General features: G+C 39.8%; 1 protein-coding gene across 5 annotated transcripts in view; it reads right to left on the bottom strand.

Annotated features, from left to right (window-relative positions):
• Positions 1 to 557: 557 nt before the first annotated feature.
• The window catches only part of ZDHHC14 (zDHHC palmitoyltransferase 14), a 149,414-nt gene continuing 129,440 nt past the window's right edge, over positions 558 to 20,531 (bottom strand). For 3 of the 5 annotated variants that reach the window (XM_048844154.2, XM_048844150.2, XM_048844149.2), the window contains 3 exons: positions 16,884 to 16,993; positions 15,985 to 16,087; positions 558 to 1,809 (listed from right to left, as the gene is read on the bottom strand). In XM_048844154.2, coding sequence (XP_048700111.1) covers positions 1,408 to 1,809; positions 15,985 to 16,087; positions 16,884 to 16,993 — 615 coding nt within the window. In that variant the 3' untranslated portion in view covers positions 558 to 1,407. The remainder of the gene's footprint in view (positions 1,810 to 15,984; positions 16,088 to 16,883; positions 16,994 to 20,531) is intronic. The other 2 variants (XM_048844153.2, XM_048844151.2) reach the window with 1 other exon arrangement.

The following is a 20,531-nucleotide window of genomic DNA, read 5'->3' as shown; positions in this document are numbered from 1 at the left end:
ATCTGAAAAACAATTCAGATAGAGTAAATTACAACGTTTGAGTTCTCTCAGCTTATGCACAGGGTCCTCTTCAATTGTCCCTGAGTGGAGATATTTTCCACAAACCATAACTCTTATTTTCCCGAATCACAAACTGAAGCATAGAATAACTTTGTAATATAAATATTTCCATTTTAAATAATGGATGAAAATATACAGATGAAAACTTATGACTGGACAGCAGCTACAGTGTATCGCTTGATTGTTCAGGTTCACTTCATTGACTTTTCTCTTCCTTCTGAAGCCTAACATCCAGGAGTTTAGGTCCTAAGCAGATATTAAGTATCTGTACTTAATACACAGGTTTGCTGTAGAAACACGGTATTACCAAAACAGACAGCCTATACAAAGCTATACATAATACTAAAGCAAAACAATTCATGTTTAGATTTTCCCTGTGGCGGCTGGGCTCATTATGCAAATACATCAAAGTCAAAAACATAACCCCCTGATAGACTAAGTCATCCAAATGGGACTTTTCTTTTCCAGTAAACTGTATAAGGATAACTGTACGCATATTCAAAGAAACAGGATGTAATTTTATTGGATGTCCGCAGGTAATCTTATCACACAAGGGAATGGAAGAATCTGTGGTATGGCACAACACAATACCTTATTCTAAACAATTAAATAGAAGGTTAAATGATATGTAGCATGATAAAAATCAGTAGCCTCCATATTTTAGGCACTACTGATTAATTTAAAATAAAATTTAATAAATTGAAAAAAATAACGTTGTCCATTGGTTAATCTATTGCACCGTCTTTAAATGAAACAGCACTTTGAAACTCACAAATAAAAAAGCAGCACTCTCTTTTAATACCAACACCACTGTAACACATACCTTAGCGTGGCATGCAAATCCACATCTGCAGTCATTTTTTGTATTAACAAATGGAATGGTTATTTTCTATTTCAAATATTAGTAGCATAACATGTAAGTGCAGATCATTCTGGCCACAAGTGTGGTAAGCCTTAACAAGTGTGTATTACAAGAGCATAAAATGCATAATGTAACACTTACATCCAAAAACTTATCTTTTTTATATTGTAACATAGGCCGTCCTACAGGTAGAATTACAAGTTGCTGGACCCACATCTTCAGTTAACAGGATTACTGACCTTTCCTGGTTTTATTTAAAAAATAGAAGCAGTCACCATCAAAGCAGAACCATTAACAATCCAGTCAAAAGAATGCCATAGTTCCTTTGAAAAAATAATTCGTCCATTTAGCAAACTCCATTACATGGGAAAGTTTTCATTATATAGGCATGTTGGAGTCTTACGGTGGTACTGTAAAGTCTTTCCTGTTGGGTATACATTTGTACAACCACTATGATATGGTACAATATCATCAATAAAAATTGGTCAAACTGAGCTAAGCTTCACAAGACCACGCACTGAGTCTTCATGCAATGAATCTTGGCTAGCTAGGCTCAGGATGTGCATGGTATGGCTGTGTGTTATAGGGCTCCCTGCTGGCAGCATACCAGGAGGTGATGGAGCTTCCTCAGGAGTGAGAAACTGATGACCTTCATGTTCCTCTTTTAACGGTATCATGTCTGTCAAACCGGTTTCTGATGTGAGATTTGGCATGGAGGACGGTGGTGTCGGCTGCCCTAGAGTTAGCGTGGCACAAGGAGGGCCGATAGTGGTCTTTCCTGGTAAAGGTAGCTCTTCACTAGTTATGCTGGGTTCACTCTGTAGTAGTGGTGTGGCAGCAGCCTGTAAAACGAATTTAGTGCTCTGAATGCACTGATCTTGATCACACTGAAGGAGGTCAAAACCCATAGAGGGCAAACAAAACAGAAATGGGAGGATGTGGACAGAAGAGGTATGGAAAAAAATGGAATGTGAGAAGAAAGAAGAGAGTCATTAGTATCATTCCAGGGTTAGACTGCTGACAATAAAAGAGCATGCATAACTAAACCAGCTGCATTCTGGGATGAAAGTCGGAGTAGACTATGATAAACATTACAGTGTATGAGAGTCAGGGACTTCAGCTGACTCTAAAGAGGTACTTTCTAAACAACTTTAACTTAGTTGGTTATTACTTATTCTTACTTGAAAATCTTGGAAATGCCTAATGATCAGGTTTTGCTTGGTTTGCTGCATATTTGGACAAAAGTGGCAGCTCAAATGTCACTGACTCCAAAAAGCATTTCAGCAGGCAGCTGGACAATTTTAACACAGCAACTTTTACTCTAGGATGGCTAGGAATTCAGAAAAAATCTTAAGCCATATCGCAAATACCTTTTTGAGTTTTAGAGCACTAGGTTTGTCTCCTTTCTATTTATTTTATCAGGCTTCACGTAACCTGAGAATTACTGGGCTACAGAAGAGCTTTTTCAGGGCAAACATCCCTTTGAATGCAGCCAGTTTTGTAAAAATTCATCTAGTAATACAGTCTCTTTGCCCAAGATTTTGCTTCCCAGATTGTTTAAGCTGTTAATATTCTTCAGCCAGGAGATATGTACAAAACAATTATCAACCTGCAGCTTGATCACATGGACTTGATAGAAAAGTTCACTTCCATGGTTTTTTATGCTGCTTATTCATTTGTTTAATCTTGACAGTATGGAGGATCAAAACATAGCTGATTAAACATTTGTTTTCTGGCAAGCATCCAAGATTTTTTAAACATAATGGACCAAATTCACACAGCTGTAACTCCATTTAAGCCAGTAGAATTTCACCAGGAATTAATTTGACCTAAAATCATATTTACAAGGACAGTATTTGCAAAAATTAGTCAGTCAATCCCCAACGTGGCCGAGTTGTTAACCGCAATACTGTAATATGTCCAACTAACTAAAAATTGAAATATGTTCATGGGCAAACCATTGATTGGCAAAGATATCATCCCTTCTTCAAAAAAATCTATACCAAGGCATCAGTTTTGAGGTAACTGCTCTTTAAGGGAGAAGGCTGGAGTCTACAGCCTAGTGGTAACCAAGGAGGCCCTGCCCACCCTAGGATTGAGCTATCTAAACATGAAGAGGCAGCTGAGAGAGAGATAGGGGAGTAGAAGCCATGTATGCTGTAGTTGGTGGTGATTTCTCTGTCTCCAGGACACCGGTCTAATCAGACTCAGATACGTGGTGTTATGTCTGAGAGCTCTGAACCAGGGTCCTGAGGTGAGAGTCTTATGAACCATTTGTTGTAATTGCTCCTACCCTTATGCCTTATTAAAGAGAACATGCTATTTTATTAGTGTGTATTGGCTTCTCCTCTGTCTTCCCCTGCTGCTCCCAGGCTGTTAAAGTGAACCTACTATTGCCCCAATCAGGGGAAATTAAGGTGCAGCCCAGCACCCTACTCACACCCCTGAGTGACATAAGTTTTGCCAACATAGGCTGTAGTGTAGGCATATTCTTAATCAATTGCCTGCCACTGCCGTGGTCTTGGGCATTGGTGCACCACTCAGATCCCCCACCAGGCGAAATGGCTCCACAGAAGCTACAATAAAATATAGTGCATAATGACCATAAAATCCCAATACATAGGGCACAAATGATAAGATACTCTAAATGGTTTAGGAGCCTAACTCCCATTTCCTTTTAGTGGGACTTGGGCACTTCTGAAACTTTCACCCACAATGTAGTTTGTACACTCCTTATGCAGTTTCATCTTCTAGAATGATGTATACATTGAGTTTCAAATACATTCTTTTCTTTCATACAATTCTCTTATTCAAGGCTTGGTGGTGAGCATTCAGGCCTGGATCTAGCAAAGCACCGAAGCATGTAAGTCAGGGGTCTCAAACATGCGGCCTGTGGAGTTATTTCCCACGGCCCGCCATAGCTCCCCTGCCCCCCGCCTCCTCCCCTCTGCCTCTGCCCCCTCAAGCGCGCCACGTCCACACTCCTGCGCTTCCCACCACTAAACAGCTGTTTGGCGGTGCTTAGGACTTTCCATGGGGGGAGGAGCAGGAACGTGGCGCGCTCAGGAGAGGAGATGGAGGACAAGCGGGGCTGGGGCAGGGATTTGGGGAAGGGGTTGGAATAGGGCTGGGAGGGAGGGGAGTTGGGGTGCAGACTTTGGGGAAGGGATTGGGATGGGGAAAGGGTGGGAAGAGGCGGGGCAGGGGCAGGGCCTCATGGAAGGGGAGGAGTGGGGGCGGGGCCGGAGGCGCTTTTGTATCTTTGTATGAAAAGGTGTCAGTGATGCAGCCCTTGAGCCAATGTACTAGTCCTCATGTGGCCCTTGTGGTGATTTGAGTTTGAGATCCCTGATGTAAGTAGTCCCATATGACTTTAAAAGCTTAAAGCTGAGCACATACTTCAGTGCTTTGCTGGGAAGGGGCAGGGTGTTCAGCACCTTGCAGGATCAAGTCCTTGATTGGCTATTCATTGTGAAGACCCATTCTTGACTAATAAATGGCTATTTCACCCCATCCCAAGTAATTAACTAAACTATAGCCCCTGCATCAACCTTATTAGGAATGCCCTACAAAAATGGGGTCAGCATTCTAATCCTTCCAAGGAGACGACAAATTCCATCTTCTCTGAGAAGTACTAGTCAAACGCTATACTCTTACACAACAAAGGCTATAACCACCAGAGCATACTCATAAGAAATAATTTTAGCAGCTGATTTATTGCCTTAGTGATGTTTCAGCATTTATCTTCAAAAGCAGATCATTGCCCAATGTGTTCCAGCACCATAAGTACACAATTTAAATAGCATGAAGGCAATTTACTTAGAGTTATGTACTGGTCTGTATTAAATAATTTTAATTTAATTCTAATTCATTGAATTCTAATTCATTGTAACTGAACCAACATCTCAAAGATACTGAGAAAGAAGCTTGATAAAGCTCCATTAAAAAGGAAACCATACATTTATCAGAGTTTAATGTGTATAAAAGAGCATTCTCCTTTTTCTCCACTTCCATGAGTCCTCCCCTTTTCTGAAGGTTGGTACCACATCTCATTTCCTGACCACTACTCTCTACCTGGTACATCCCCAGCACTCCATCCCTTTTCCAAAATAATTTTCAGTAATTTGGTAAATTCGTGAGCTAAATCCTTAACACTCTAAGAAGCATATCATCTGGACCAACTGACTCATAGTTGTTCATATTTCCCTAGTAATTCCTCCCCTGCCTTTTATCAATTGCTATTTCAAGTCCTCTTTTAAAAACACTCCTTCCAACAAGCCTACACACCACCGTCCTCCCTTCAGAGGAGCATTCACAAAAATTATTGGGTGGGTGGGTGGGTGGGGGGGAATGAATCTAACAAGATACATGCTATACTTCACTATTCATTCACACTGTGTTTTGTTGCCTCCTTGAGTTTGCATACCGTCTACTACCCTAGATTTCAAACTCTTCATGGCAGGCACTATGCCTTTTTACATGGTTTGTAAGTCACCTTGCTCATTGTTGGTGCTATATATAAAAGATTATTAAAGAACAACATAGTTCTCACTTCTTACTCTGTTAAGATGATTTCCTACCAAATGTGTAGTTATGCCAGTTCATATATACAGTACAATAATTATTAATGATTAATGATTTATACAGTGTTAACTTGTGATAGCAACAAATTACTTGTGTGGTTCAACTAAAGAAAAGAGAACAGCTGGAACAGATCAGTGACAATCTCTAGTGCTTTTTTGTTGTTCAGATGCACCATTTCCTTACACAGCTTCTTTTTAGGTTTACAATATTCTGCATTTCATGAACTGTGATCAAATATGCAACTTTTTATGTAAAATATAACAATAAACAGCTTTCCACAATCTTAAACAGGCAAATCTTGGGACATACTAGGTTTTAAATTTGTTTTGAGAATGGATTATAGCAGGATTTATATTATAAGAGGCATATGCATGAAATGAATCTCTCAAATCTATGGCATTTTTATGCAAGTATAACACTCTTCGATTTGTGATATACACAAGCTATCAAAAAGAGATTTGTCTACGAAGATAATCTGAAGGTGTTCCCTGATTACATGATATGTTTCCTGGGTGACACAAAATATAGGGGGGGAAGTGTTAGTAGGAAGTGCCCTCAAAGATATTCCACGGAAGTTTTCAATATTAAAATTTTAGATTAAACCCCCCCCTAAAAAGCCAACAATGGGGTATCAAACTATTTATAGCTCAATTGTTCAAAAAGATTGGAGTTAAGCCCCTTGGCTCCTTTTTCCTCTAGATTCTATCATCTGATTTTGTTTGCTGTACACAGCTTCCCCCTTTTTACTGGAGCAGCTGACTGAGCCTAAAAAGTACGGGATCAAGTGCTTGTAAGTACAGAAGTTCGACTGTGTATATTATATAAATATATCTATACGGAAATTTGTCATTTTGATATTTATTTTCACACCAACAGCCACGTACAAACTAGACAATGTGAAAAAGCTAATTCTTTACTTTATTTTACAAATAATTCATACAAAGAAGTGTATGCACACAGGTTTTCTGAAGAAAATTTGATTTTACCCCACACAATATATATTATTAGAGCTCTTGTTCATATTAATATAGCTCTCACACTAACACCACCAGCAGCAATTCTATTAGTTTTAAATGCAAAATTAACTTCATAGCTAAAATTCTCTAATAGCAATATCTTTAAAAATGTTACAATTCTTGAAGTACTTAAGAAAAGGCTGCACAACGGAGTTCTCTAACGAGCTACAAATAAAACACAAATAATAATAAATGGTTAAGAGGAGGATTGGTTGAGCTGAATGATGGAGTTATGACTTAGTGGGCATACCTGAAACCTAGTGAGATGAAACACGTAACTGGCATGTCAGTTTAGATGGGCACAATCTATATGTGAAAGATGGAGGGATGGAAGGTGAAACTGTATATCAATGTACACAATGCCAGCAAGCTATCTTTTGACAGTGAAGGACAGGATGATGATATACTTGGTGAGAATGGAAGGAATTGTGTTTGTGCAGTGTCCAGTGCAGTGGGGCACCAATCCCAACTGGGGCCTTTAGGTGCTATCCTAATAGAAATATTTACTACTAATAATAATTGTAATGATGGAAGGAATGAAAAGCAAAGGAGAAAGTACATTGCTACAGATCACATGGAGAATGAGAATTAAAATTTCATGGATCAAACCTCGAAGTGCTAAAAAACATAAGATAGTCCTTTTATGAATATCCTTACCCAGAGGATAACCTGTTTGTTACTCTTCAGATGTATATGTATGAAAACGATTCCTAGGATTTGTGGAGGGCAGCGTTATGACTCCAGCCAGAGGCTCTACATCTTGCAGAAAGGGAAGAAATGGAGGACTGAGAATAATCGGGAACTTGGCACCAATGACTGTAAACTACCAAGGTACTAAGGAACAGATGCCTATGATGCGATAGCACAAATGTTAGATTTAAAAAAAGGAAGTTAAGGAAATTAAGAAATGGACCAAGCATGATGTAAAGGGTGGAAATATTAAGATTTACCAGTTGGTAACAAGGTGGAGAATGCTAAGAGATACCATTCTTAACAACAAACTACAATTCCTCTGGGAGGTGGCGGAGGGTCGGTGTGTGTGTGCGCGCGCACAGAATGAAAAGTATTAAATGTTGCTTTATAATGGACTGCCAAAAGAACTGAGGGTAAAAATATCCTGTATTAGAAATCAGATCAGAATACAAAGAATCAATTCAGGCTTGTAAGGAAAAGATAAATACAAGAGAAATGCAGATTGACTTAATGGTAGGCACAAGGAGTAAGGGGAATAAGAGCTTTCACAGACCGATAAGAGGAAAAAAGAACTAAATAGAAAGTAGGAATAAATGAGGAGAGGGTAACAGACGATTCCATAATGGCTGAGATACTGCAGTCCTTGCTTAAAAAAAAAAAAGGAAAAAAAAACGATACCAAAAAAAACCCAACTCTTTAAACAAGAGAGAGGGTATTTGGACAATTGTGAAGTAATGAAGACCTTGTAAAAATAGGGTATTAAGGAGTTAGCTCATGAATTTACCAAACTACTGAAAATTATTTTGGAAAAGGGATGGGGTGCTAGGGATGTATGAGGCAGAGGGTCGTGATTGGGAAATCAAATGTGGTACCAATCTTCAGAAAAGGATAGTGTGATCCTGGTAATTACCATCTGGTAAATCTAATTTCAGACCCTAGTCAAATAATGGAAATATTGAGAGAAAAAACTTTGTAAACATCTAGAAAATAAGCCTCCAGTTTGTGAAGAACAAATTACACCAAACAATCTCTGTCTCAGTGCTTTGAGAGGACTGCAAAATCAGTGAATGAAGAGAATGCAGATGTAATTATCAAGATTGAAGTAAATCATTCAATGGACAGCTACACAAAATCTCAATGGCAAAATTATTGCAAATGCCCTTAAATATAAAAACAGATTGTAAATAGGATGATGGATCACAAATAAGGATAGTTATAAAAGGTACTGTATTGCATTGGAAGGAGGAGTGTAGTGGATTGCCATTGAGATTGGTCTTTGAGTTAAACTTAAAATCTTCAGTGATAAGACCTTGAAGAGGGCAAACACCACATTAAATTCACAAATGATACTGAACAAGAAAATGCTGTGAAAAATGAAGATATAAAACAAAGCATCCTAGAAATATTAAAAGATGGGAGCTGGAATTAAAATGAGATTCTGCCTGGAAAGATGCAAGCCAGTGGGGAAAATATTCTGAAACAGTCAATTTTAATTCAACCTGGAAAGAAATAATGAGGGAGACACAGAAGTCATAGTGCAGAGAATATTAGATGAGTCACCACTGAATCATGGCAGAAACAGGCCAATGAGATTGTGTTCCATAGATAGAATCATTAAATTATAGTATAGCACAGCACAGAAAAGTGATAACTGTTCTCTGTATGGTTTGGTGGGACTGCCCCTGGAATTTTGCATCCACTTAGAATTATAGAATATTAGGGGTGGAAGGGACCTCAGGACGTCATCTAGTTCAACCCCCTGCTCAAAGCAGGGCCAATCCCCAATTAAATCATTCCAGCCAGGGCTTTGTCAAGCCTGACCTTAAGAACCTCAAAGGAAGGAGATTCAACCACCTCCCTAGGTAACACATTCCAGTGCTTCACCACCCTTTTAGTGAAAAAGTTTTTCCTAATATCTAACCTAAACCTCCCCCACTGCAACTTGAGACCATTACTCCTTGTTTTGTCATCTGCTACCACTGAGAACAGTTTAGATCCATCCTCTTTAGAACCCCCTTTCAGGTAGTTGAAAGCAGCTATCAAATCCCCCCTCATTCTTCTCTTCCGCAGACTAAACAATCCCAATCAGCCTCTCCTCATAACTCATGTGTTCCAGTCCCCTGATCAATTTTGTTGCCCTCTGCTGGACGCTTTCCAATTTTTCCACATCCTTCTTGTAGTGTGGGGCCCAAAACTGGACACAGTACTCCAGATGAGGCCTCACCAATGTCGAATAGAGGGGAACGATCACGTCCCTCGATCTGCTAGCAATGCCCCTACTTATGCAGCCCAAAATGCCATGAGCCTTCTTGGCAACAAGGGCACACTGTTGACTCATATCCAGTTCTAGTCCACTGTAACCCCTACATCCTTTTCTGCAGAACTGCTGCCGAGCCATTCAGTCCCTAGTCTGAAGCGGTGCATAGGATTCTTCCATCCTAAGTGCAGGACTCTGCACTTGTCCTTGTTGAACCTCATCAGATTTCTTTTGGCCCAATCCTCCAATTTGTCTAGGTCCTTCTGTATCGTATCCCTACCCTCCAGTGTATCTACCACTCCTCCCAGTTTAGTGTTGTCTGCAAATTTGCTGAGGGTGCAGTACACGTCATCCTCCAGATCATTAATGAAGATACTGAACAAAACCGGCCCCAGGATGGACCCTTGGGGCACTCTGCTTGATACAGGCTGCCAACTAGACATTGAGCCATTGATCACTACCCGTTGAGCCAGACAATCTAGCCAACTTGCTATCTACCTTATAGTCCATTCATCCAGACCATACTTCTTTAACTTGCTGGCAAGAATACTGTGGGAGACCGTATCAAAAGTTTTGCTAAAGTGAAGGAATAACACATCCACTGCTTTCCTCTCTCTCATCATAGAAAGCAATTAGATTAGTCAGGCATGACTTGCCCTTGGTGAATCCATGCTGACTGTTCCTGATCACTTTCCTCTCCTCTAAGTGCTTCAGAATTGATTCTTTGAGGACCTGCTCCATGATTTTTCCAGGGACTGAGGTGAGGCTAACTGGCCTGTAGTTCCCTGGATCCTCCTCCTTCCCTTTTCTAAAGATGGGCACTACTTTAGACTTTTTTCCAGTCGTCCGGGACCTCCCCCGGTCACCATGAGTTTTCAAAGATAATGGCCAATGGCTCTGCAATCACATCCGCCAACTCCTTTAGATTCATAGATACTAAGGTCAGAAAGGACCATTATGATCATCTAGTCCGACCTCCTGCACAACGCAGGCCACAGAATCTCACCCACCCACTCCTGAGAAAAACCTCTCACCTATATCTGAGCCACTGAAGTCCTCAAATCGTGGTTTAAAGACTTCAAGGAGCAGAGAATCCTCCAGCAAGTGACCTGTGCCCCATGCTACAGAGGAAGGCGAAAAACCTCCAGGGCCTCTTCCAATCTGCTCCGGAGGAAAATTCCTTCCTGACCCCAAATATGGCCATCAGCTAAACCCTGAGCATATGGGCAAGATTCACCAGCAGGAAAGAATTCTCTGTAGTAACTCAGATCCCACCCCATCTAACATCCCATCACAGGCCATTGGCGCATCCGGCCCCATGGACTTGTGCTCGTCTAGCTTTTCTAAATAGTCCCGAACCACTTCTTTCTCCACAGAGGGCTGGTCACCTCCTCCCCATGCTGTGCTGCCCAGTGCAGTAGTCTGGGACCTGACCTTGTTCGTGAAGACAGAGGCAAAAAAAGCATTGAGTACATTAGCTTTTTCCACATCCTCTGTCACTAGATTGCCTCCCTCTTTCAGTAAGGGGCCCACACTTTCCTTGACTTTCTTCTTGTTGCTAACATACCTGAAGAAACCCTTCTTGTTACTCTTAACATCTCTTGCTAGCTGCAACTCCAGGTGTGATTTGGCCTTCCTGATTTCACTCCTGCATGCCTGAGCAATATTTTTATACTCCTCCCTGGTAATCTGTCCAATCTTCCACTTCTTGTAAGCTTCTTTTTTGTGTTTAAGATCACTTCTGGGAACATGACCAACAACAAGAAGGTGAGACAGACCAGTGAAAAAAATGGCAAGTGGATAGGAGGGCTTGACTTATGTGGAAAGATTTATGGCCTGATTCTACAAAGACTAACTCAACTGCTTAACTTTATATACTATGATTGGTCCTACTGAATTCAGTGGTACTCAGGGTACATAAAGTTAAGTCCACAGGAAGTCTTTGAAGGATTGGGGCATAAGAGAGCAAAATGTGCAGCTAAATGTGACTAAAGAGGATCATAAAGAAAACCTGCCCATAAATGTTCAAGAACAGAGAAGAATATTTTGGGTTAATGGGTTAATTAGAATGAATGCCCTGAAATTAAGACAAATTTAGAGTGATATTGGGACAATGAGCTATACTAGATCCAGGTTTCCACCAAATAGTCTCTTAAAAATGAGACTGGTAATTACTGTAGAATAGCACAATGATCTAGGGCTGCATGTAAATGGGCTGAGCCCTTACCATGTCCTCACTTGAGCTCACAGATGCAGGGCTAGTCCCCAAACATGACCTCCAGTCCTAGGATAGGGCTTTTTTCAAAAAAAATAAACTAACAACTCCACCACAAGCATATGGCTTAGCCTAAGCTTCTTCTCTCAGCTTGGTTGTCCCTCCAGGACCATCTGGCCTTAGCTCTGTGGAGAGCAGCTCTCTCATATTTAAGATATAGCCATGTCTTTGGTGGTCTCTCCAAAGGGTCTTTCTCTAGATAGTCTCTCTGCTGCATAGCCTTTGCCAGTAAGGACAGTTGGTGCCAAAAATCCGGTGCAATGAAATCTGTACCCTCCCAGGCAGAATTTCCATGATTTCTCCAATGTTATCAAATTTGCTAATTCTATTAATATCTGTGTCTTGAGCAGGGCTGGATTAACGCAGGGGCTTTAGGGGCTACAGCACAGGGCCTTGGGCTAAGGGACCCCTGCAAAAATAAATCCATAATTATATACAATTCAGTGGTCACCAACCCATCGATCGCGGCACCTCTGTCAGTCAATTGTGATCTCCGGGCTGCTAAAAGTCCATCAGCGCAGCAGGGAAGTGGCTGTCTGCTGGCTCCCAGAAGTGGTTGGCTGCTGGCATGTCTCTGTAGCCCCTGACGGGGTGTGTGTGTGTGTGTGTGTGTATGTGGCTGCCCCCTCCCCAGCACTACCCCCACAGAAACCGGCCAATGGGAGCAGTGGGGGCGGCACTTGCTGTGCTATGCTGCAGATGGCATAGGCCTTCACCACCCCCAAAAAAATCTCCTCTAGCTGTCATTAGTGGTAACTATAGTATTAGCAAAAAGAAAAGGAGTATTTGTGGCACCTTAGAGACTAACAAATTTATTTGAGCACAAGCTTTTGTGAGCTACAGCTCACTATTAGCAGTTATCCTACAACAAAAATGAGAACTAGAGGGAAGGTCAGTTACAGATGGAGAAGGTCTCGTTCTATCTGCTGTTCAGCAGTACTTACACAACAGTAAAAACATCACAGAAATTCATGATAAATTGATGCTTCCATAGTGAGGTTGAGGTCATGCCCTATCTACTTAGCAACTGCTGCTAGGTAAGCAAGCTGTCACTGCCTTGTAGCAAAAGCAGCCTGTAAGACAACTGCAAAAATATACTCTAGAAATTATTTTGGGGAAGTCCTACAGCTTGTATTATACAGGAGGTCAGACTAGCTGATCACAGTGTTCCCTTTTGGCCTTGGAATCTATGAAAAGACCAAAGAGTGGATATTTGAGGGTTCTGGGGGAGCTTGTATCTAGGAGAAAGATAGGACTTGGCAGATAGCTGAAGACAGGCTGCTGGAATCCTAACTGGAAATGGAAAAGCTGGTAAGGACTCAGAGCTAGCAGCAAGGCTAACTGAACGTGACAGGAAGGGAAAAGACTTGTAGCGTGGCAGAGTCCAAAGTCCAGGATATGAATGAGGACGATTTTTTAATGGAGGTTAAAGATGGAACGGGACTATCAAAGAATCGTAGAAATGTAGGACTAGAAGGGACAATGACAGGTTATCTAGTTCAGTCCCTTGCACTGTCAAGTAAGCCAGATTCACCTGAGGAGGAGCCTGAGGTCGCAAGTAGGGTCCATTGGAAGGTAGGAAAGCATGCAACTGAGAGCAAGGAATGTGAGAGAAGGTTGGAAAAGGAGTTGTGAGCAGCAACAAAGATATGCTCTGTCACTAGACTATCAGACTGGCTACAGAAAGGAAGTTAAGAACCCTCTTCTGAACTATGTTAAGTATAAAAAATGAACAATTTTGGATAGGTAAGAGATATGACCTTGTGCTAAAGACCAACAAAAATCAGGGGAGATTTCTGAAGGTTCAAACGTTGCTTAGGCACTTAACTCCCACTGGAAGCCAATTGAGGGCTTTCTCCCATTTGTGTATTTGAAAATCTACCCATAACTTATATACAATGTGTGGAGGTGTGCATCTTTGGCCTATAAGTTCTAGGACTGGCAGGTACAGCATCTTGAGAGATAAGATGTCAGAGACTCTTACAAATATTTCTATATGTAAACACATGTCCTATTCAATCTTCCAAGTGTCCCCTGTGAAGTCATTTTCAGGCATGAAGGCTGGACAGTTGTCATAAAGGGTTCAAAGTGACTATGCTCTCTTCTGTGGCTGATCTTCATCCAAGGGTTTTCCCACCTCGGGTCCACTGAAATTCATTCCATCACAAGGCAAGTCTTAGAGCATTTGATGATCTAATTCCAGTACCTAAAGCTATAATACTGTGTGCCTATATACATCACTCTTTATCCAGCAGCATGCACTGGTCTGACTCAATTCCCCCTTTACATTTGATCATCTCAGTACATTTCATGATCAATGTTGCAAGAGCTTTCCACTTTTCCAGAGATACGAAAACTGCAGAGTCAGTCTGTTGACAGGCTATTTGATCATGAATATCTGGTAGGTGATGAGTATTCTGTTCTTATAAAGCCTGTGTGTCACAGTGACTTCACCAGCTTCAGAGGTCCCAGATGCACAAATATGACTGTATTAGTGAATTTAATTAGGTACATGCTTTGAAGCATATAAACTATAGTATGGGCATATCTATGTTGTAGAACAGGGGTTCTCAAACTTCATTGCACCATGACCCCCTTCTAACAACAAAAATTACTACATGACCCCAGAATGGGAGACTGAAGCCTGAGCCCAAAGGCTTCAGCTCCAGGCAGTGAGTGGGCTTTGGCTTCAGCCTGGGCAGTGGGACTCGGGCTTCAGCCTTGGGCAGTGGATCTTGGACTTCAGCTTCAGCCCTGGGTCTCAGAAAGTCTAAGCCAGCCCTAGCGACCCCATTAAAATGTGGTCCCAACCCACAGACTGAGAACTGCTGTTGTAGAGAGTTGTAACAGAACTTGATGCTGAAAGCAAAGGCTAAATGTATATGGACTGCGATGATCAAAGAGATCTGCTGGAAGAGACTCCATGTTATGTCTGTATACTTGTTCCAAAGTGACAGAACAACATGACAAAGACCTACTGTGACTAATTTGTCTCTGTATATAAGAATCCTGACAGAGTCCAAGGAAGTTTAGCTGAGGGTGTCCTGAAACATTTCAATATATTTCCAGAATTTTAGAGTTTGAGGTAAGATTCTTGAGTAGAACTTGCACTGAGACCTAGCATGGCCTGCCTTGTAGGTATCTGACAAAAAGCTTAAGATAAATGCCATGATTGTACCTGAAGTCACTTAGGTACTTCTTGTTAAAAATTATAAAAAATATTAAAATTTATTTTAAAAAATTAACATTATAAAGAAAACTGACAACCATTCCACTAAATCCTTGCAGCAATAAATGGAAACAATTCTAAAATCTTATAGAAGAATCTTTATAAAAGTTTAAGTGATTGTAAAGCTCACAAAGTCATGAGAAGTGTATTCTTTCTTCAGTCAAAAATCAAGACTGAAATTATGCTAGAAGACTGTGGTGCGAATTGATCTCCCTCCCTCCCTCCCTCCCTCCAAGGAAATAAAAAGTGCATTGAGTCATACGTTTAATGAATCTTTGACATATCTTCACAATCTACATAGTGGAAGAACAAGAGATCAGAAGTGGGCATCTTTGCTACTTATTCTCTTCTTCTTGGCACTGGAAGTCATGCTTTTCTGATGTGAGGTCCTTTGCCATCAAGGGGCACAACAGGAACCATTGGCACATTTTTGGAAGATATTTTAAGTTTTGAATATGGTACTGAGGTTGCCTGTTGTTCATTAGAAGTTCAAAGTCCCACTCCTTTTTCTCAAAATGCACCCCCCATCTTAAACATATCCTCTTGTTAACCTGTCCTGTATAAATATGTATCAATCTAGACAAATCTGCACTGAACAGGCAAAGGAAGAGAGTATGTGAGAAGAATACAATACCAAATGATACTCTGTTCTGCAAAACTGATGAATCCACGACAACTGAATAGTCCAGTTCAAAACAAGGCAGGTATCAACAGGATATGTTAAAGTGACACTGTATATTCAATCGCCAATAGATTTCAAGTGTAGGGGAAAAAAAGCCACTTATTTTTCTATTGTCCATGAGTAAAAACTATCATTATTGTATAGATATAGATAAAAACCTTGATTTCTTACTGCATAAACCTACTGCAGTATAGTTAATAATGAATAATTCCACCTATCAGAGTGGCAGCTGTATCCAGTTAGTTTATTACTTGATTAGTTCACATGAAAGCGGAGAAGGGAAACATTCACAGGGATCTTGATGAACACTATGGGATGGTTCCTACCATGTTGCTTTGAGACTGCGTTGCCCCATACATTGTAATGCCATTTGATGGTGCTGCTGGCTGTGGTGTATCTGGCTGTATAAATCCTCTTCTGTCAATTAGACTACAGAATAATAATAAAAAAACCCACACAAGATTGTTAGAAAGATTATGATTAATAATTCTCCACCCCCAATAAAAATAGATTTCAATATTACATTATTTGTGCAAAATTTTAACACACAAAGGTAAAAACAGAGGGAACAGTGTGAGAGAAACACAAAATGAACAGTCTGGTGAAGAACTTGAACAAAGAGCTGTTTGCTGGAATTCTGAAAGTAGTGTGATCACGCTGTGTATTACAGGCTGACTTTGGTTTTGCCAGCTAATATCTATGTACAAGACTATGTACACTTCTAAATAAACTAGACTTACAGCTCGTCTACACTGCCCCACAGTTTGGACTACAGGAGCGTGAACAGCAGGGCGCACCAAAGTGCTGTGCTGCAACTCCTCTGTGTGGATGGTGTGGGTGCAAACTAAAAGGAATACAATGTACAAGCAAAGGAGTAATTACATTATTCTGTTTTCTGAAAACAATTAACTGCTTGGAGTTCCTCACTTCCAACAGCTAGAAATACTGCAATGAAAGATCAAAGAACCACTAAACAAGTTTATTTATGTTACAGGTGTATGAACCTGTACTTAAACTGTTTTACTAGATCTAATTGCTGACTCAGCCATAAAACAGAGTCAGCAACTTACTTGCATCCGTGATCTAAAAAGATCAGTTTCACTAAATAGTACAATGAAGACCTGTTTCAGTTGAGCAAACTGAAGTAAGATAACAAAAGTCAAACTTAGATCAGTAAGTCTGTGGTCTCATCCTATACAAAAACATTACTTTTAGTAACCCTTACCTTGGAGAGATGGGCCCGCACAGCGCTGCACAACAATTAGTAAAGATGTTGCCATAACTGTATGGATTGTAATTCTCTTTACCTCTTTTATTTGACCAAGATCCTTTAATCTGAAGAGACATGAATATAAAATATCAGCTACTATGTCACATACAATTGCTGGGGCAAATTAGGGGTAATCACAGTAACAACAAATATAATAATCATTATTTATGATTTGGGGAAGAAAAGAGGAAAAGAATGTTTAAAAGCATGTCTGTACTAACCCCACAGTCCTGAAAGGGCTTTGGGAGAATCTCCATGACGCAACCACATAGAGGCTACATCCACTGTTTCAATTTCAGAATATGTAGGTTGGAGTAATGGCTACTAAGCAAACCTATAGCCCACACATGGGTGAGAGAATGAATTCCATGTCCCCTGTTGTCTATGTAGTTCCCTGAATACGGACTGAATAATTCAGGCTTTTCATGGGAAGGAGGTGAGTTAGTAAATTCCTTAGTAAGTCTGAGGAAGAGTCCTTGCTTTTCTGCCTTGAAAAATAAAGAATAGGCATGCTGCACTGTCATAATTCCCTGTAATCTGAGGGTTTTCCATGGAAAGCGTTTTATTTAACATGGAAAACAATTAGCTCTGTCTATATAGCCAAAGTTGACCCCAGTTCAAAAACAGATCAGGACTGGTATTTCATCTCACCTGTTTTACTTCACAAGTATGATGCATATTCTTCAATTTATTACTGAAAAATGCTCTGCCCTGCATCTTTATGCTTTGTATTTTGTAAAATACACAATTATAACTTAGCCCTTAGCCAATGACCAAAATATATTTGGCACACACAAAAATACTAGGTTTGGGGTTATCACACAATTATGAAAAAAGCTACAAAAATAAATAAAAATAAAAAGTAAATTTGGAGTAATTCCTTCAAAAAGCTTACGTCAGTATATTTGGATTAAATGGCAAAACTGAACAATGCTCTCTTATACCATCTGTTAGTTAGCTTTAGTCTTCCCTTTAGTCTCAATATTTCTTAATAATCTGGTTAGGAGAGACATGAAGTATCTGTCTTCACAGTTAGTTAAATGAACTGTTGTGACACTGGAACCGATGGACCCATCCTCCATGTAGAACAGAGACTGTAAAAGCGGATGACCTCTGAACTAATGATTTCTTCTCTGTTGGGAGAACCTGCCCTCAATTGCCAGAGCACTCAAACAAAATTTAGTTTAAATGGCAGAAAGTCAAAGACAGACAAGACACATGATGGAACTTGTTTTCAAAACCAGACTGGTTGATATTTTCTGAAACTTTTTTCAAGTCTAAATTGTTTTTGAATTACAGATTATGTAGGATTCTAGTGGAAAACATTGGGAAAAGGGTGCTATAGACAGCTGGATACTTCCCCACTGCACTGAAATGTATAAAATACAGAGACTTTTTGAAGGACTGGCTTTCACTTGCATTTTGTTCTTTTTGTTTGTTTGTTTCTTCTTCTGTGTTTCTCATTTTCTGTTCCCAGAAACTGGTCTAATGGGTCTTATTGAACCTTGGTTATAACTAGGGCTGTCAAGCGATTAAAAAAATTAATTGTGATTAATCGCACTGTTAAACAACAATAGAATACCATTTATTTTAAATATTTTTGGATGTTTATTACATTTGCAAATATATTAATTTCAATTAAAACACAGAATACAAAGTGTACCATGCTCTCTTGGTATTTATTTATTACAAATATTTGCAAAAAACAAAAAATATAAAAAAACAAAATGTATTTTTCAGTTCATCTCATACAAGTACTGTAGTGTAATCTCTTTATCATGAAAGTTGAACTTAAAATTGTAGAATTATGTACAAAAAAACTGCATTCAAAAATAAAACAGTGTTAAACTTTAGAGCCTACAAGTCCACTCAGTCCTACTTCTTGGTCAGCCAATCACTCAGACAAACAAGGTTGGTTACAATTTGCAGGAGATAATGCTGCCTGGTTCTTGTTTACGTCACCTGAAAGTGAGAACAGGCGTTCGCATGGCACTGTTGTAGCTGGCGTTGCAAGATATTTATGCGCCAAAGATTCATATGTCCCTTCATGCTTCAACCACCATTCCAGAGCACATGCTTCCATGCTGGTGATGGGTTCTGCTTGATAACGATCCAAAGCAGTGTGGGCTGACACATGTTCATTTTCATCATCTGAGTCAGATGCCACCAGCAGAAGGTTGATTTTGTTTTTTGGTGGTTCGGGTTCTGTAGTTTCTGCATCAGAGCGTTGCTCTTTTAAGACTTCTAAAAGCATGCTCCACACCTTGTCCCTCTCAGATTTTGGACGGCACTTCAGATTCTTAAACCTTGGGTCGAGCAGTGTAGCTGTTTTTAGAAATCTCACACAGGTACCTTCTTTGCGTTTTGTCAAATTTGCAGTGAAAGTGTTCTTAAAATGAACATGTGCTGGGTCATCATCCGAGACTGCTACAACATGAAATATATGCAGAATGCAGGTAAAACAGAGCAGGAGACATACAATTCTCCCCCCAAGGAGTACAGCCACAAATTTAATTAAAAAGAACAGGAGTACTTGTGGCACCTTAGAGACTAACGAATTTATCAGAGCATAAGCTTTCGTGGGCTACAGCCCACTTCATCGGATGCATAGAATGGAATATATAGTAAGAAGATATATGTATACATACAGAGAAGTTGGATATATATTTTCTTACTATATGTTCCATTCTATGCATCCGATAAAGTGGGCTGTAGCCCACGAAAACTTATGCTCTAATAAATTTGTTAGTGTCTAAGGTGCCATAAGTCCTCCTGTTCTTTTTGTGGATACAGACTAACATGGCTGCTACTCTAAACCTAACAAATTTAATTGACGCATTATTTTTTTAATGAACATCATCAGCATGGAAGCATGTCCTCTGGAATGGTGGCTGAAGCATGAAGGGGCATATGAATGTTTGGCATATCTGGAATGTAAATACCTTGCAACGCGGGCTACAAAAGTGCCATGCAAACGCCTGTTCTCACTTTCAGGTGACATTGTAAATAAGAAGCAGGCAGTATCTCCCGTCAATGTAAACAAACTTGTTTGTCTTAGCGATTGGAAGAATAAGAAGGGCTGAATGGACTTGTAGGCTCTAAAGTTTTACATTGTTTTGTTTTTGAGTGCAGTTATGTTACAAAAAAAATCTATATTTGTAAGTTACACTTTCATGATAAAGAGATTGCATTACAGTACTTGTATGAGGTGAATTGAAAAATACTGTTTTGTTATTTTTACAGTGCAAATATTTGTAATAAAAATAATAATATAAAGTGATCACTGAGCACTTTGTATTCTGTGTTGTAATTGAAATTAACATTGAAAATGTAGAAAAACATCCAAAAGTATTTATTAAATTTCAACTGGTATTCTATTGTTATTAAGTGCGATGAATCGCAATTAATTTTTTAATCACGATTAATGTTTTTGAGTTAATTGCGTGAGTTAACTGCGATCGACAATTCTAGTTATAACCCAATCAATATTTTCCCATCTAATGTCAAAAAGGATTAAAACTACCCTACAAGTTTAAGGAGGATGTTTATCATCACATATAGTTATTAAGAAGCAAAGCTTCATACTACGAGAAAGAATTCTGA

This window comes from Caretta caretta, chromosome 3, assembly GCF_965140235.1.
Source record: "Caretta caretta isolate rCarCar2 chromosome 3, rCarCar1.hap1, whole genome shotgun sequence".
NCBI classification, from domain to species: domain Eukaryota; kingdom Metazoa; phylum Chordata; order Testudines; family Cheloniidae; genus Caretta; species Caretta caretta.
Note: the sequence above shows the minus strand (reverse complement) of the source record. Positions and strands in the feature narration are given on the sequence as shown.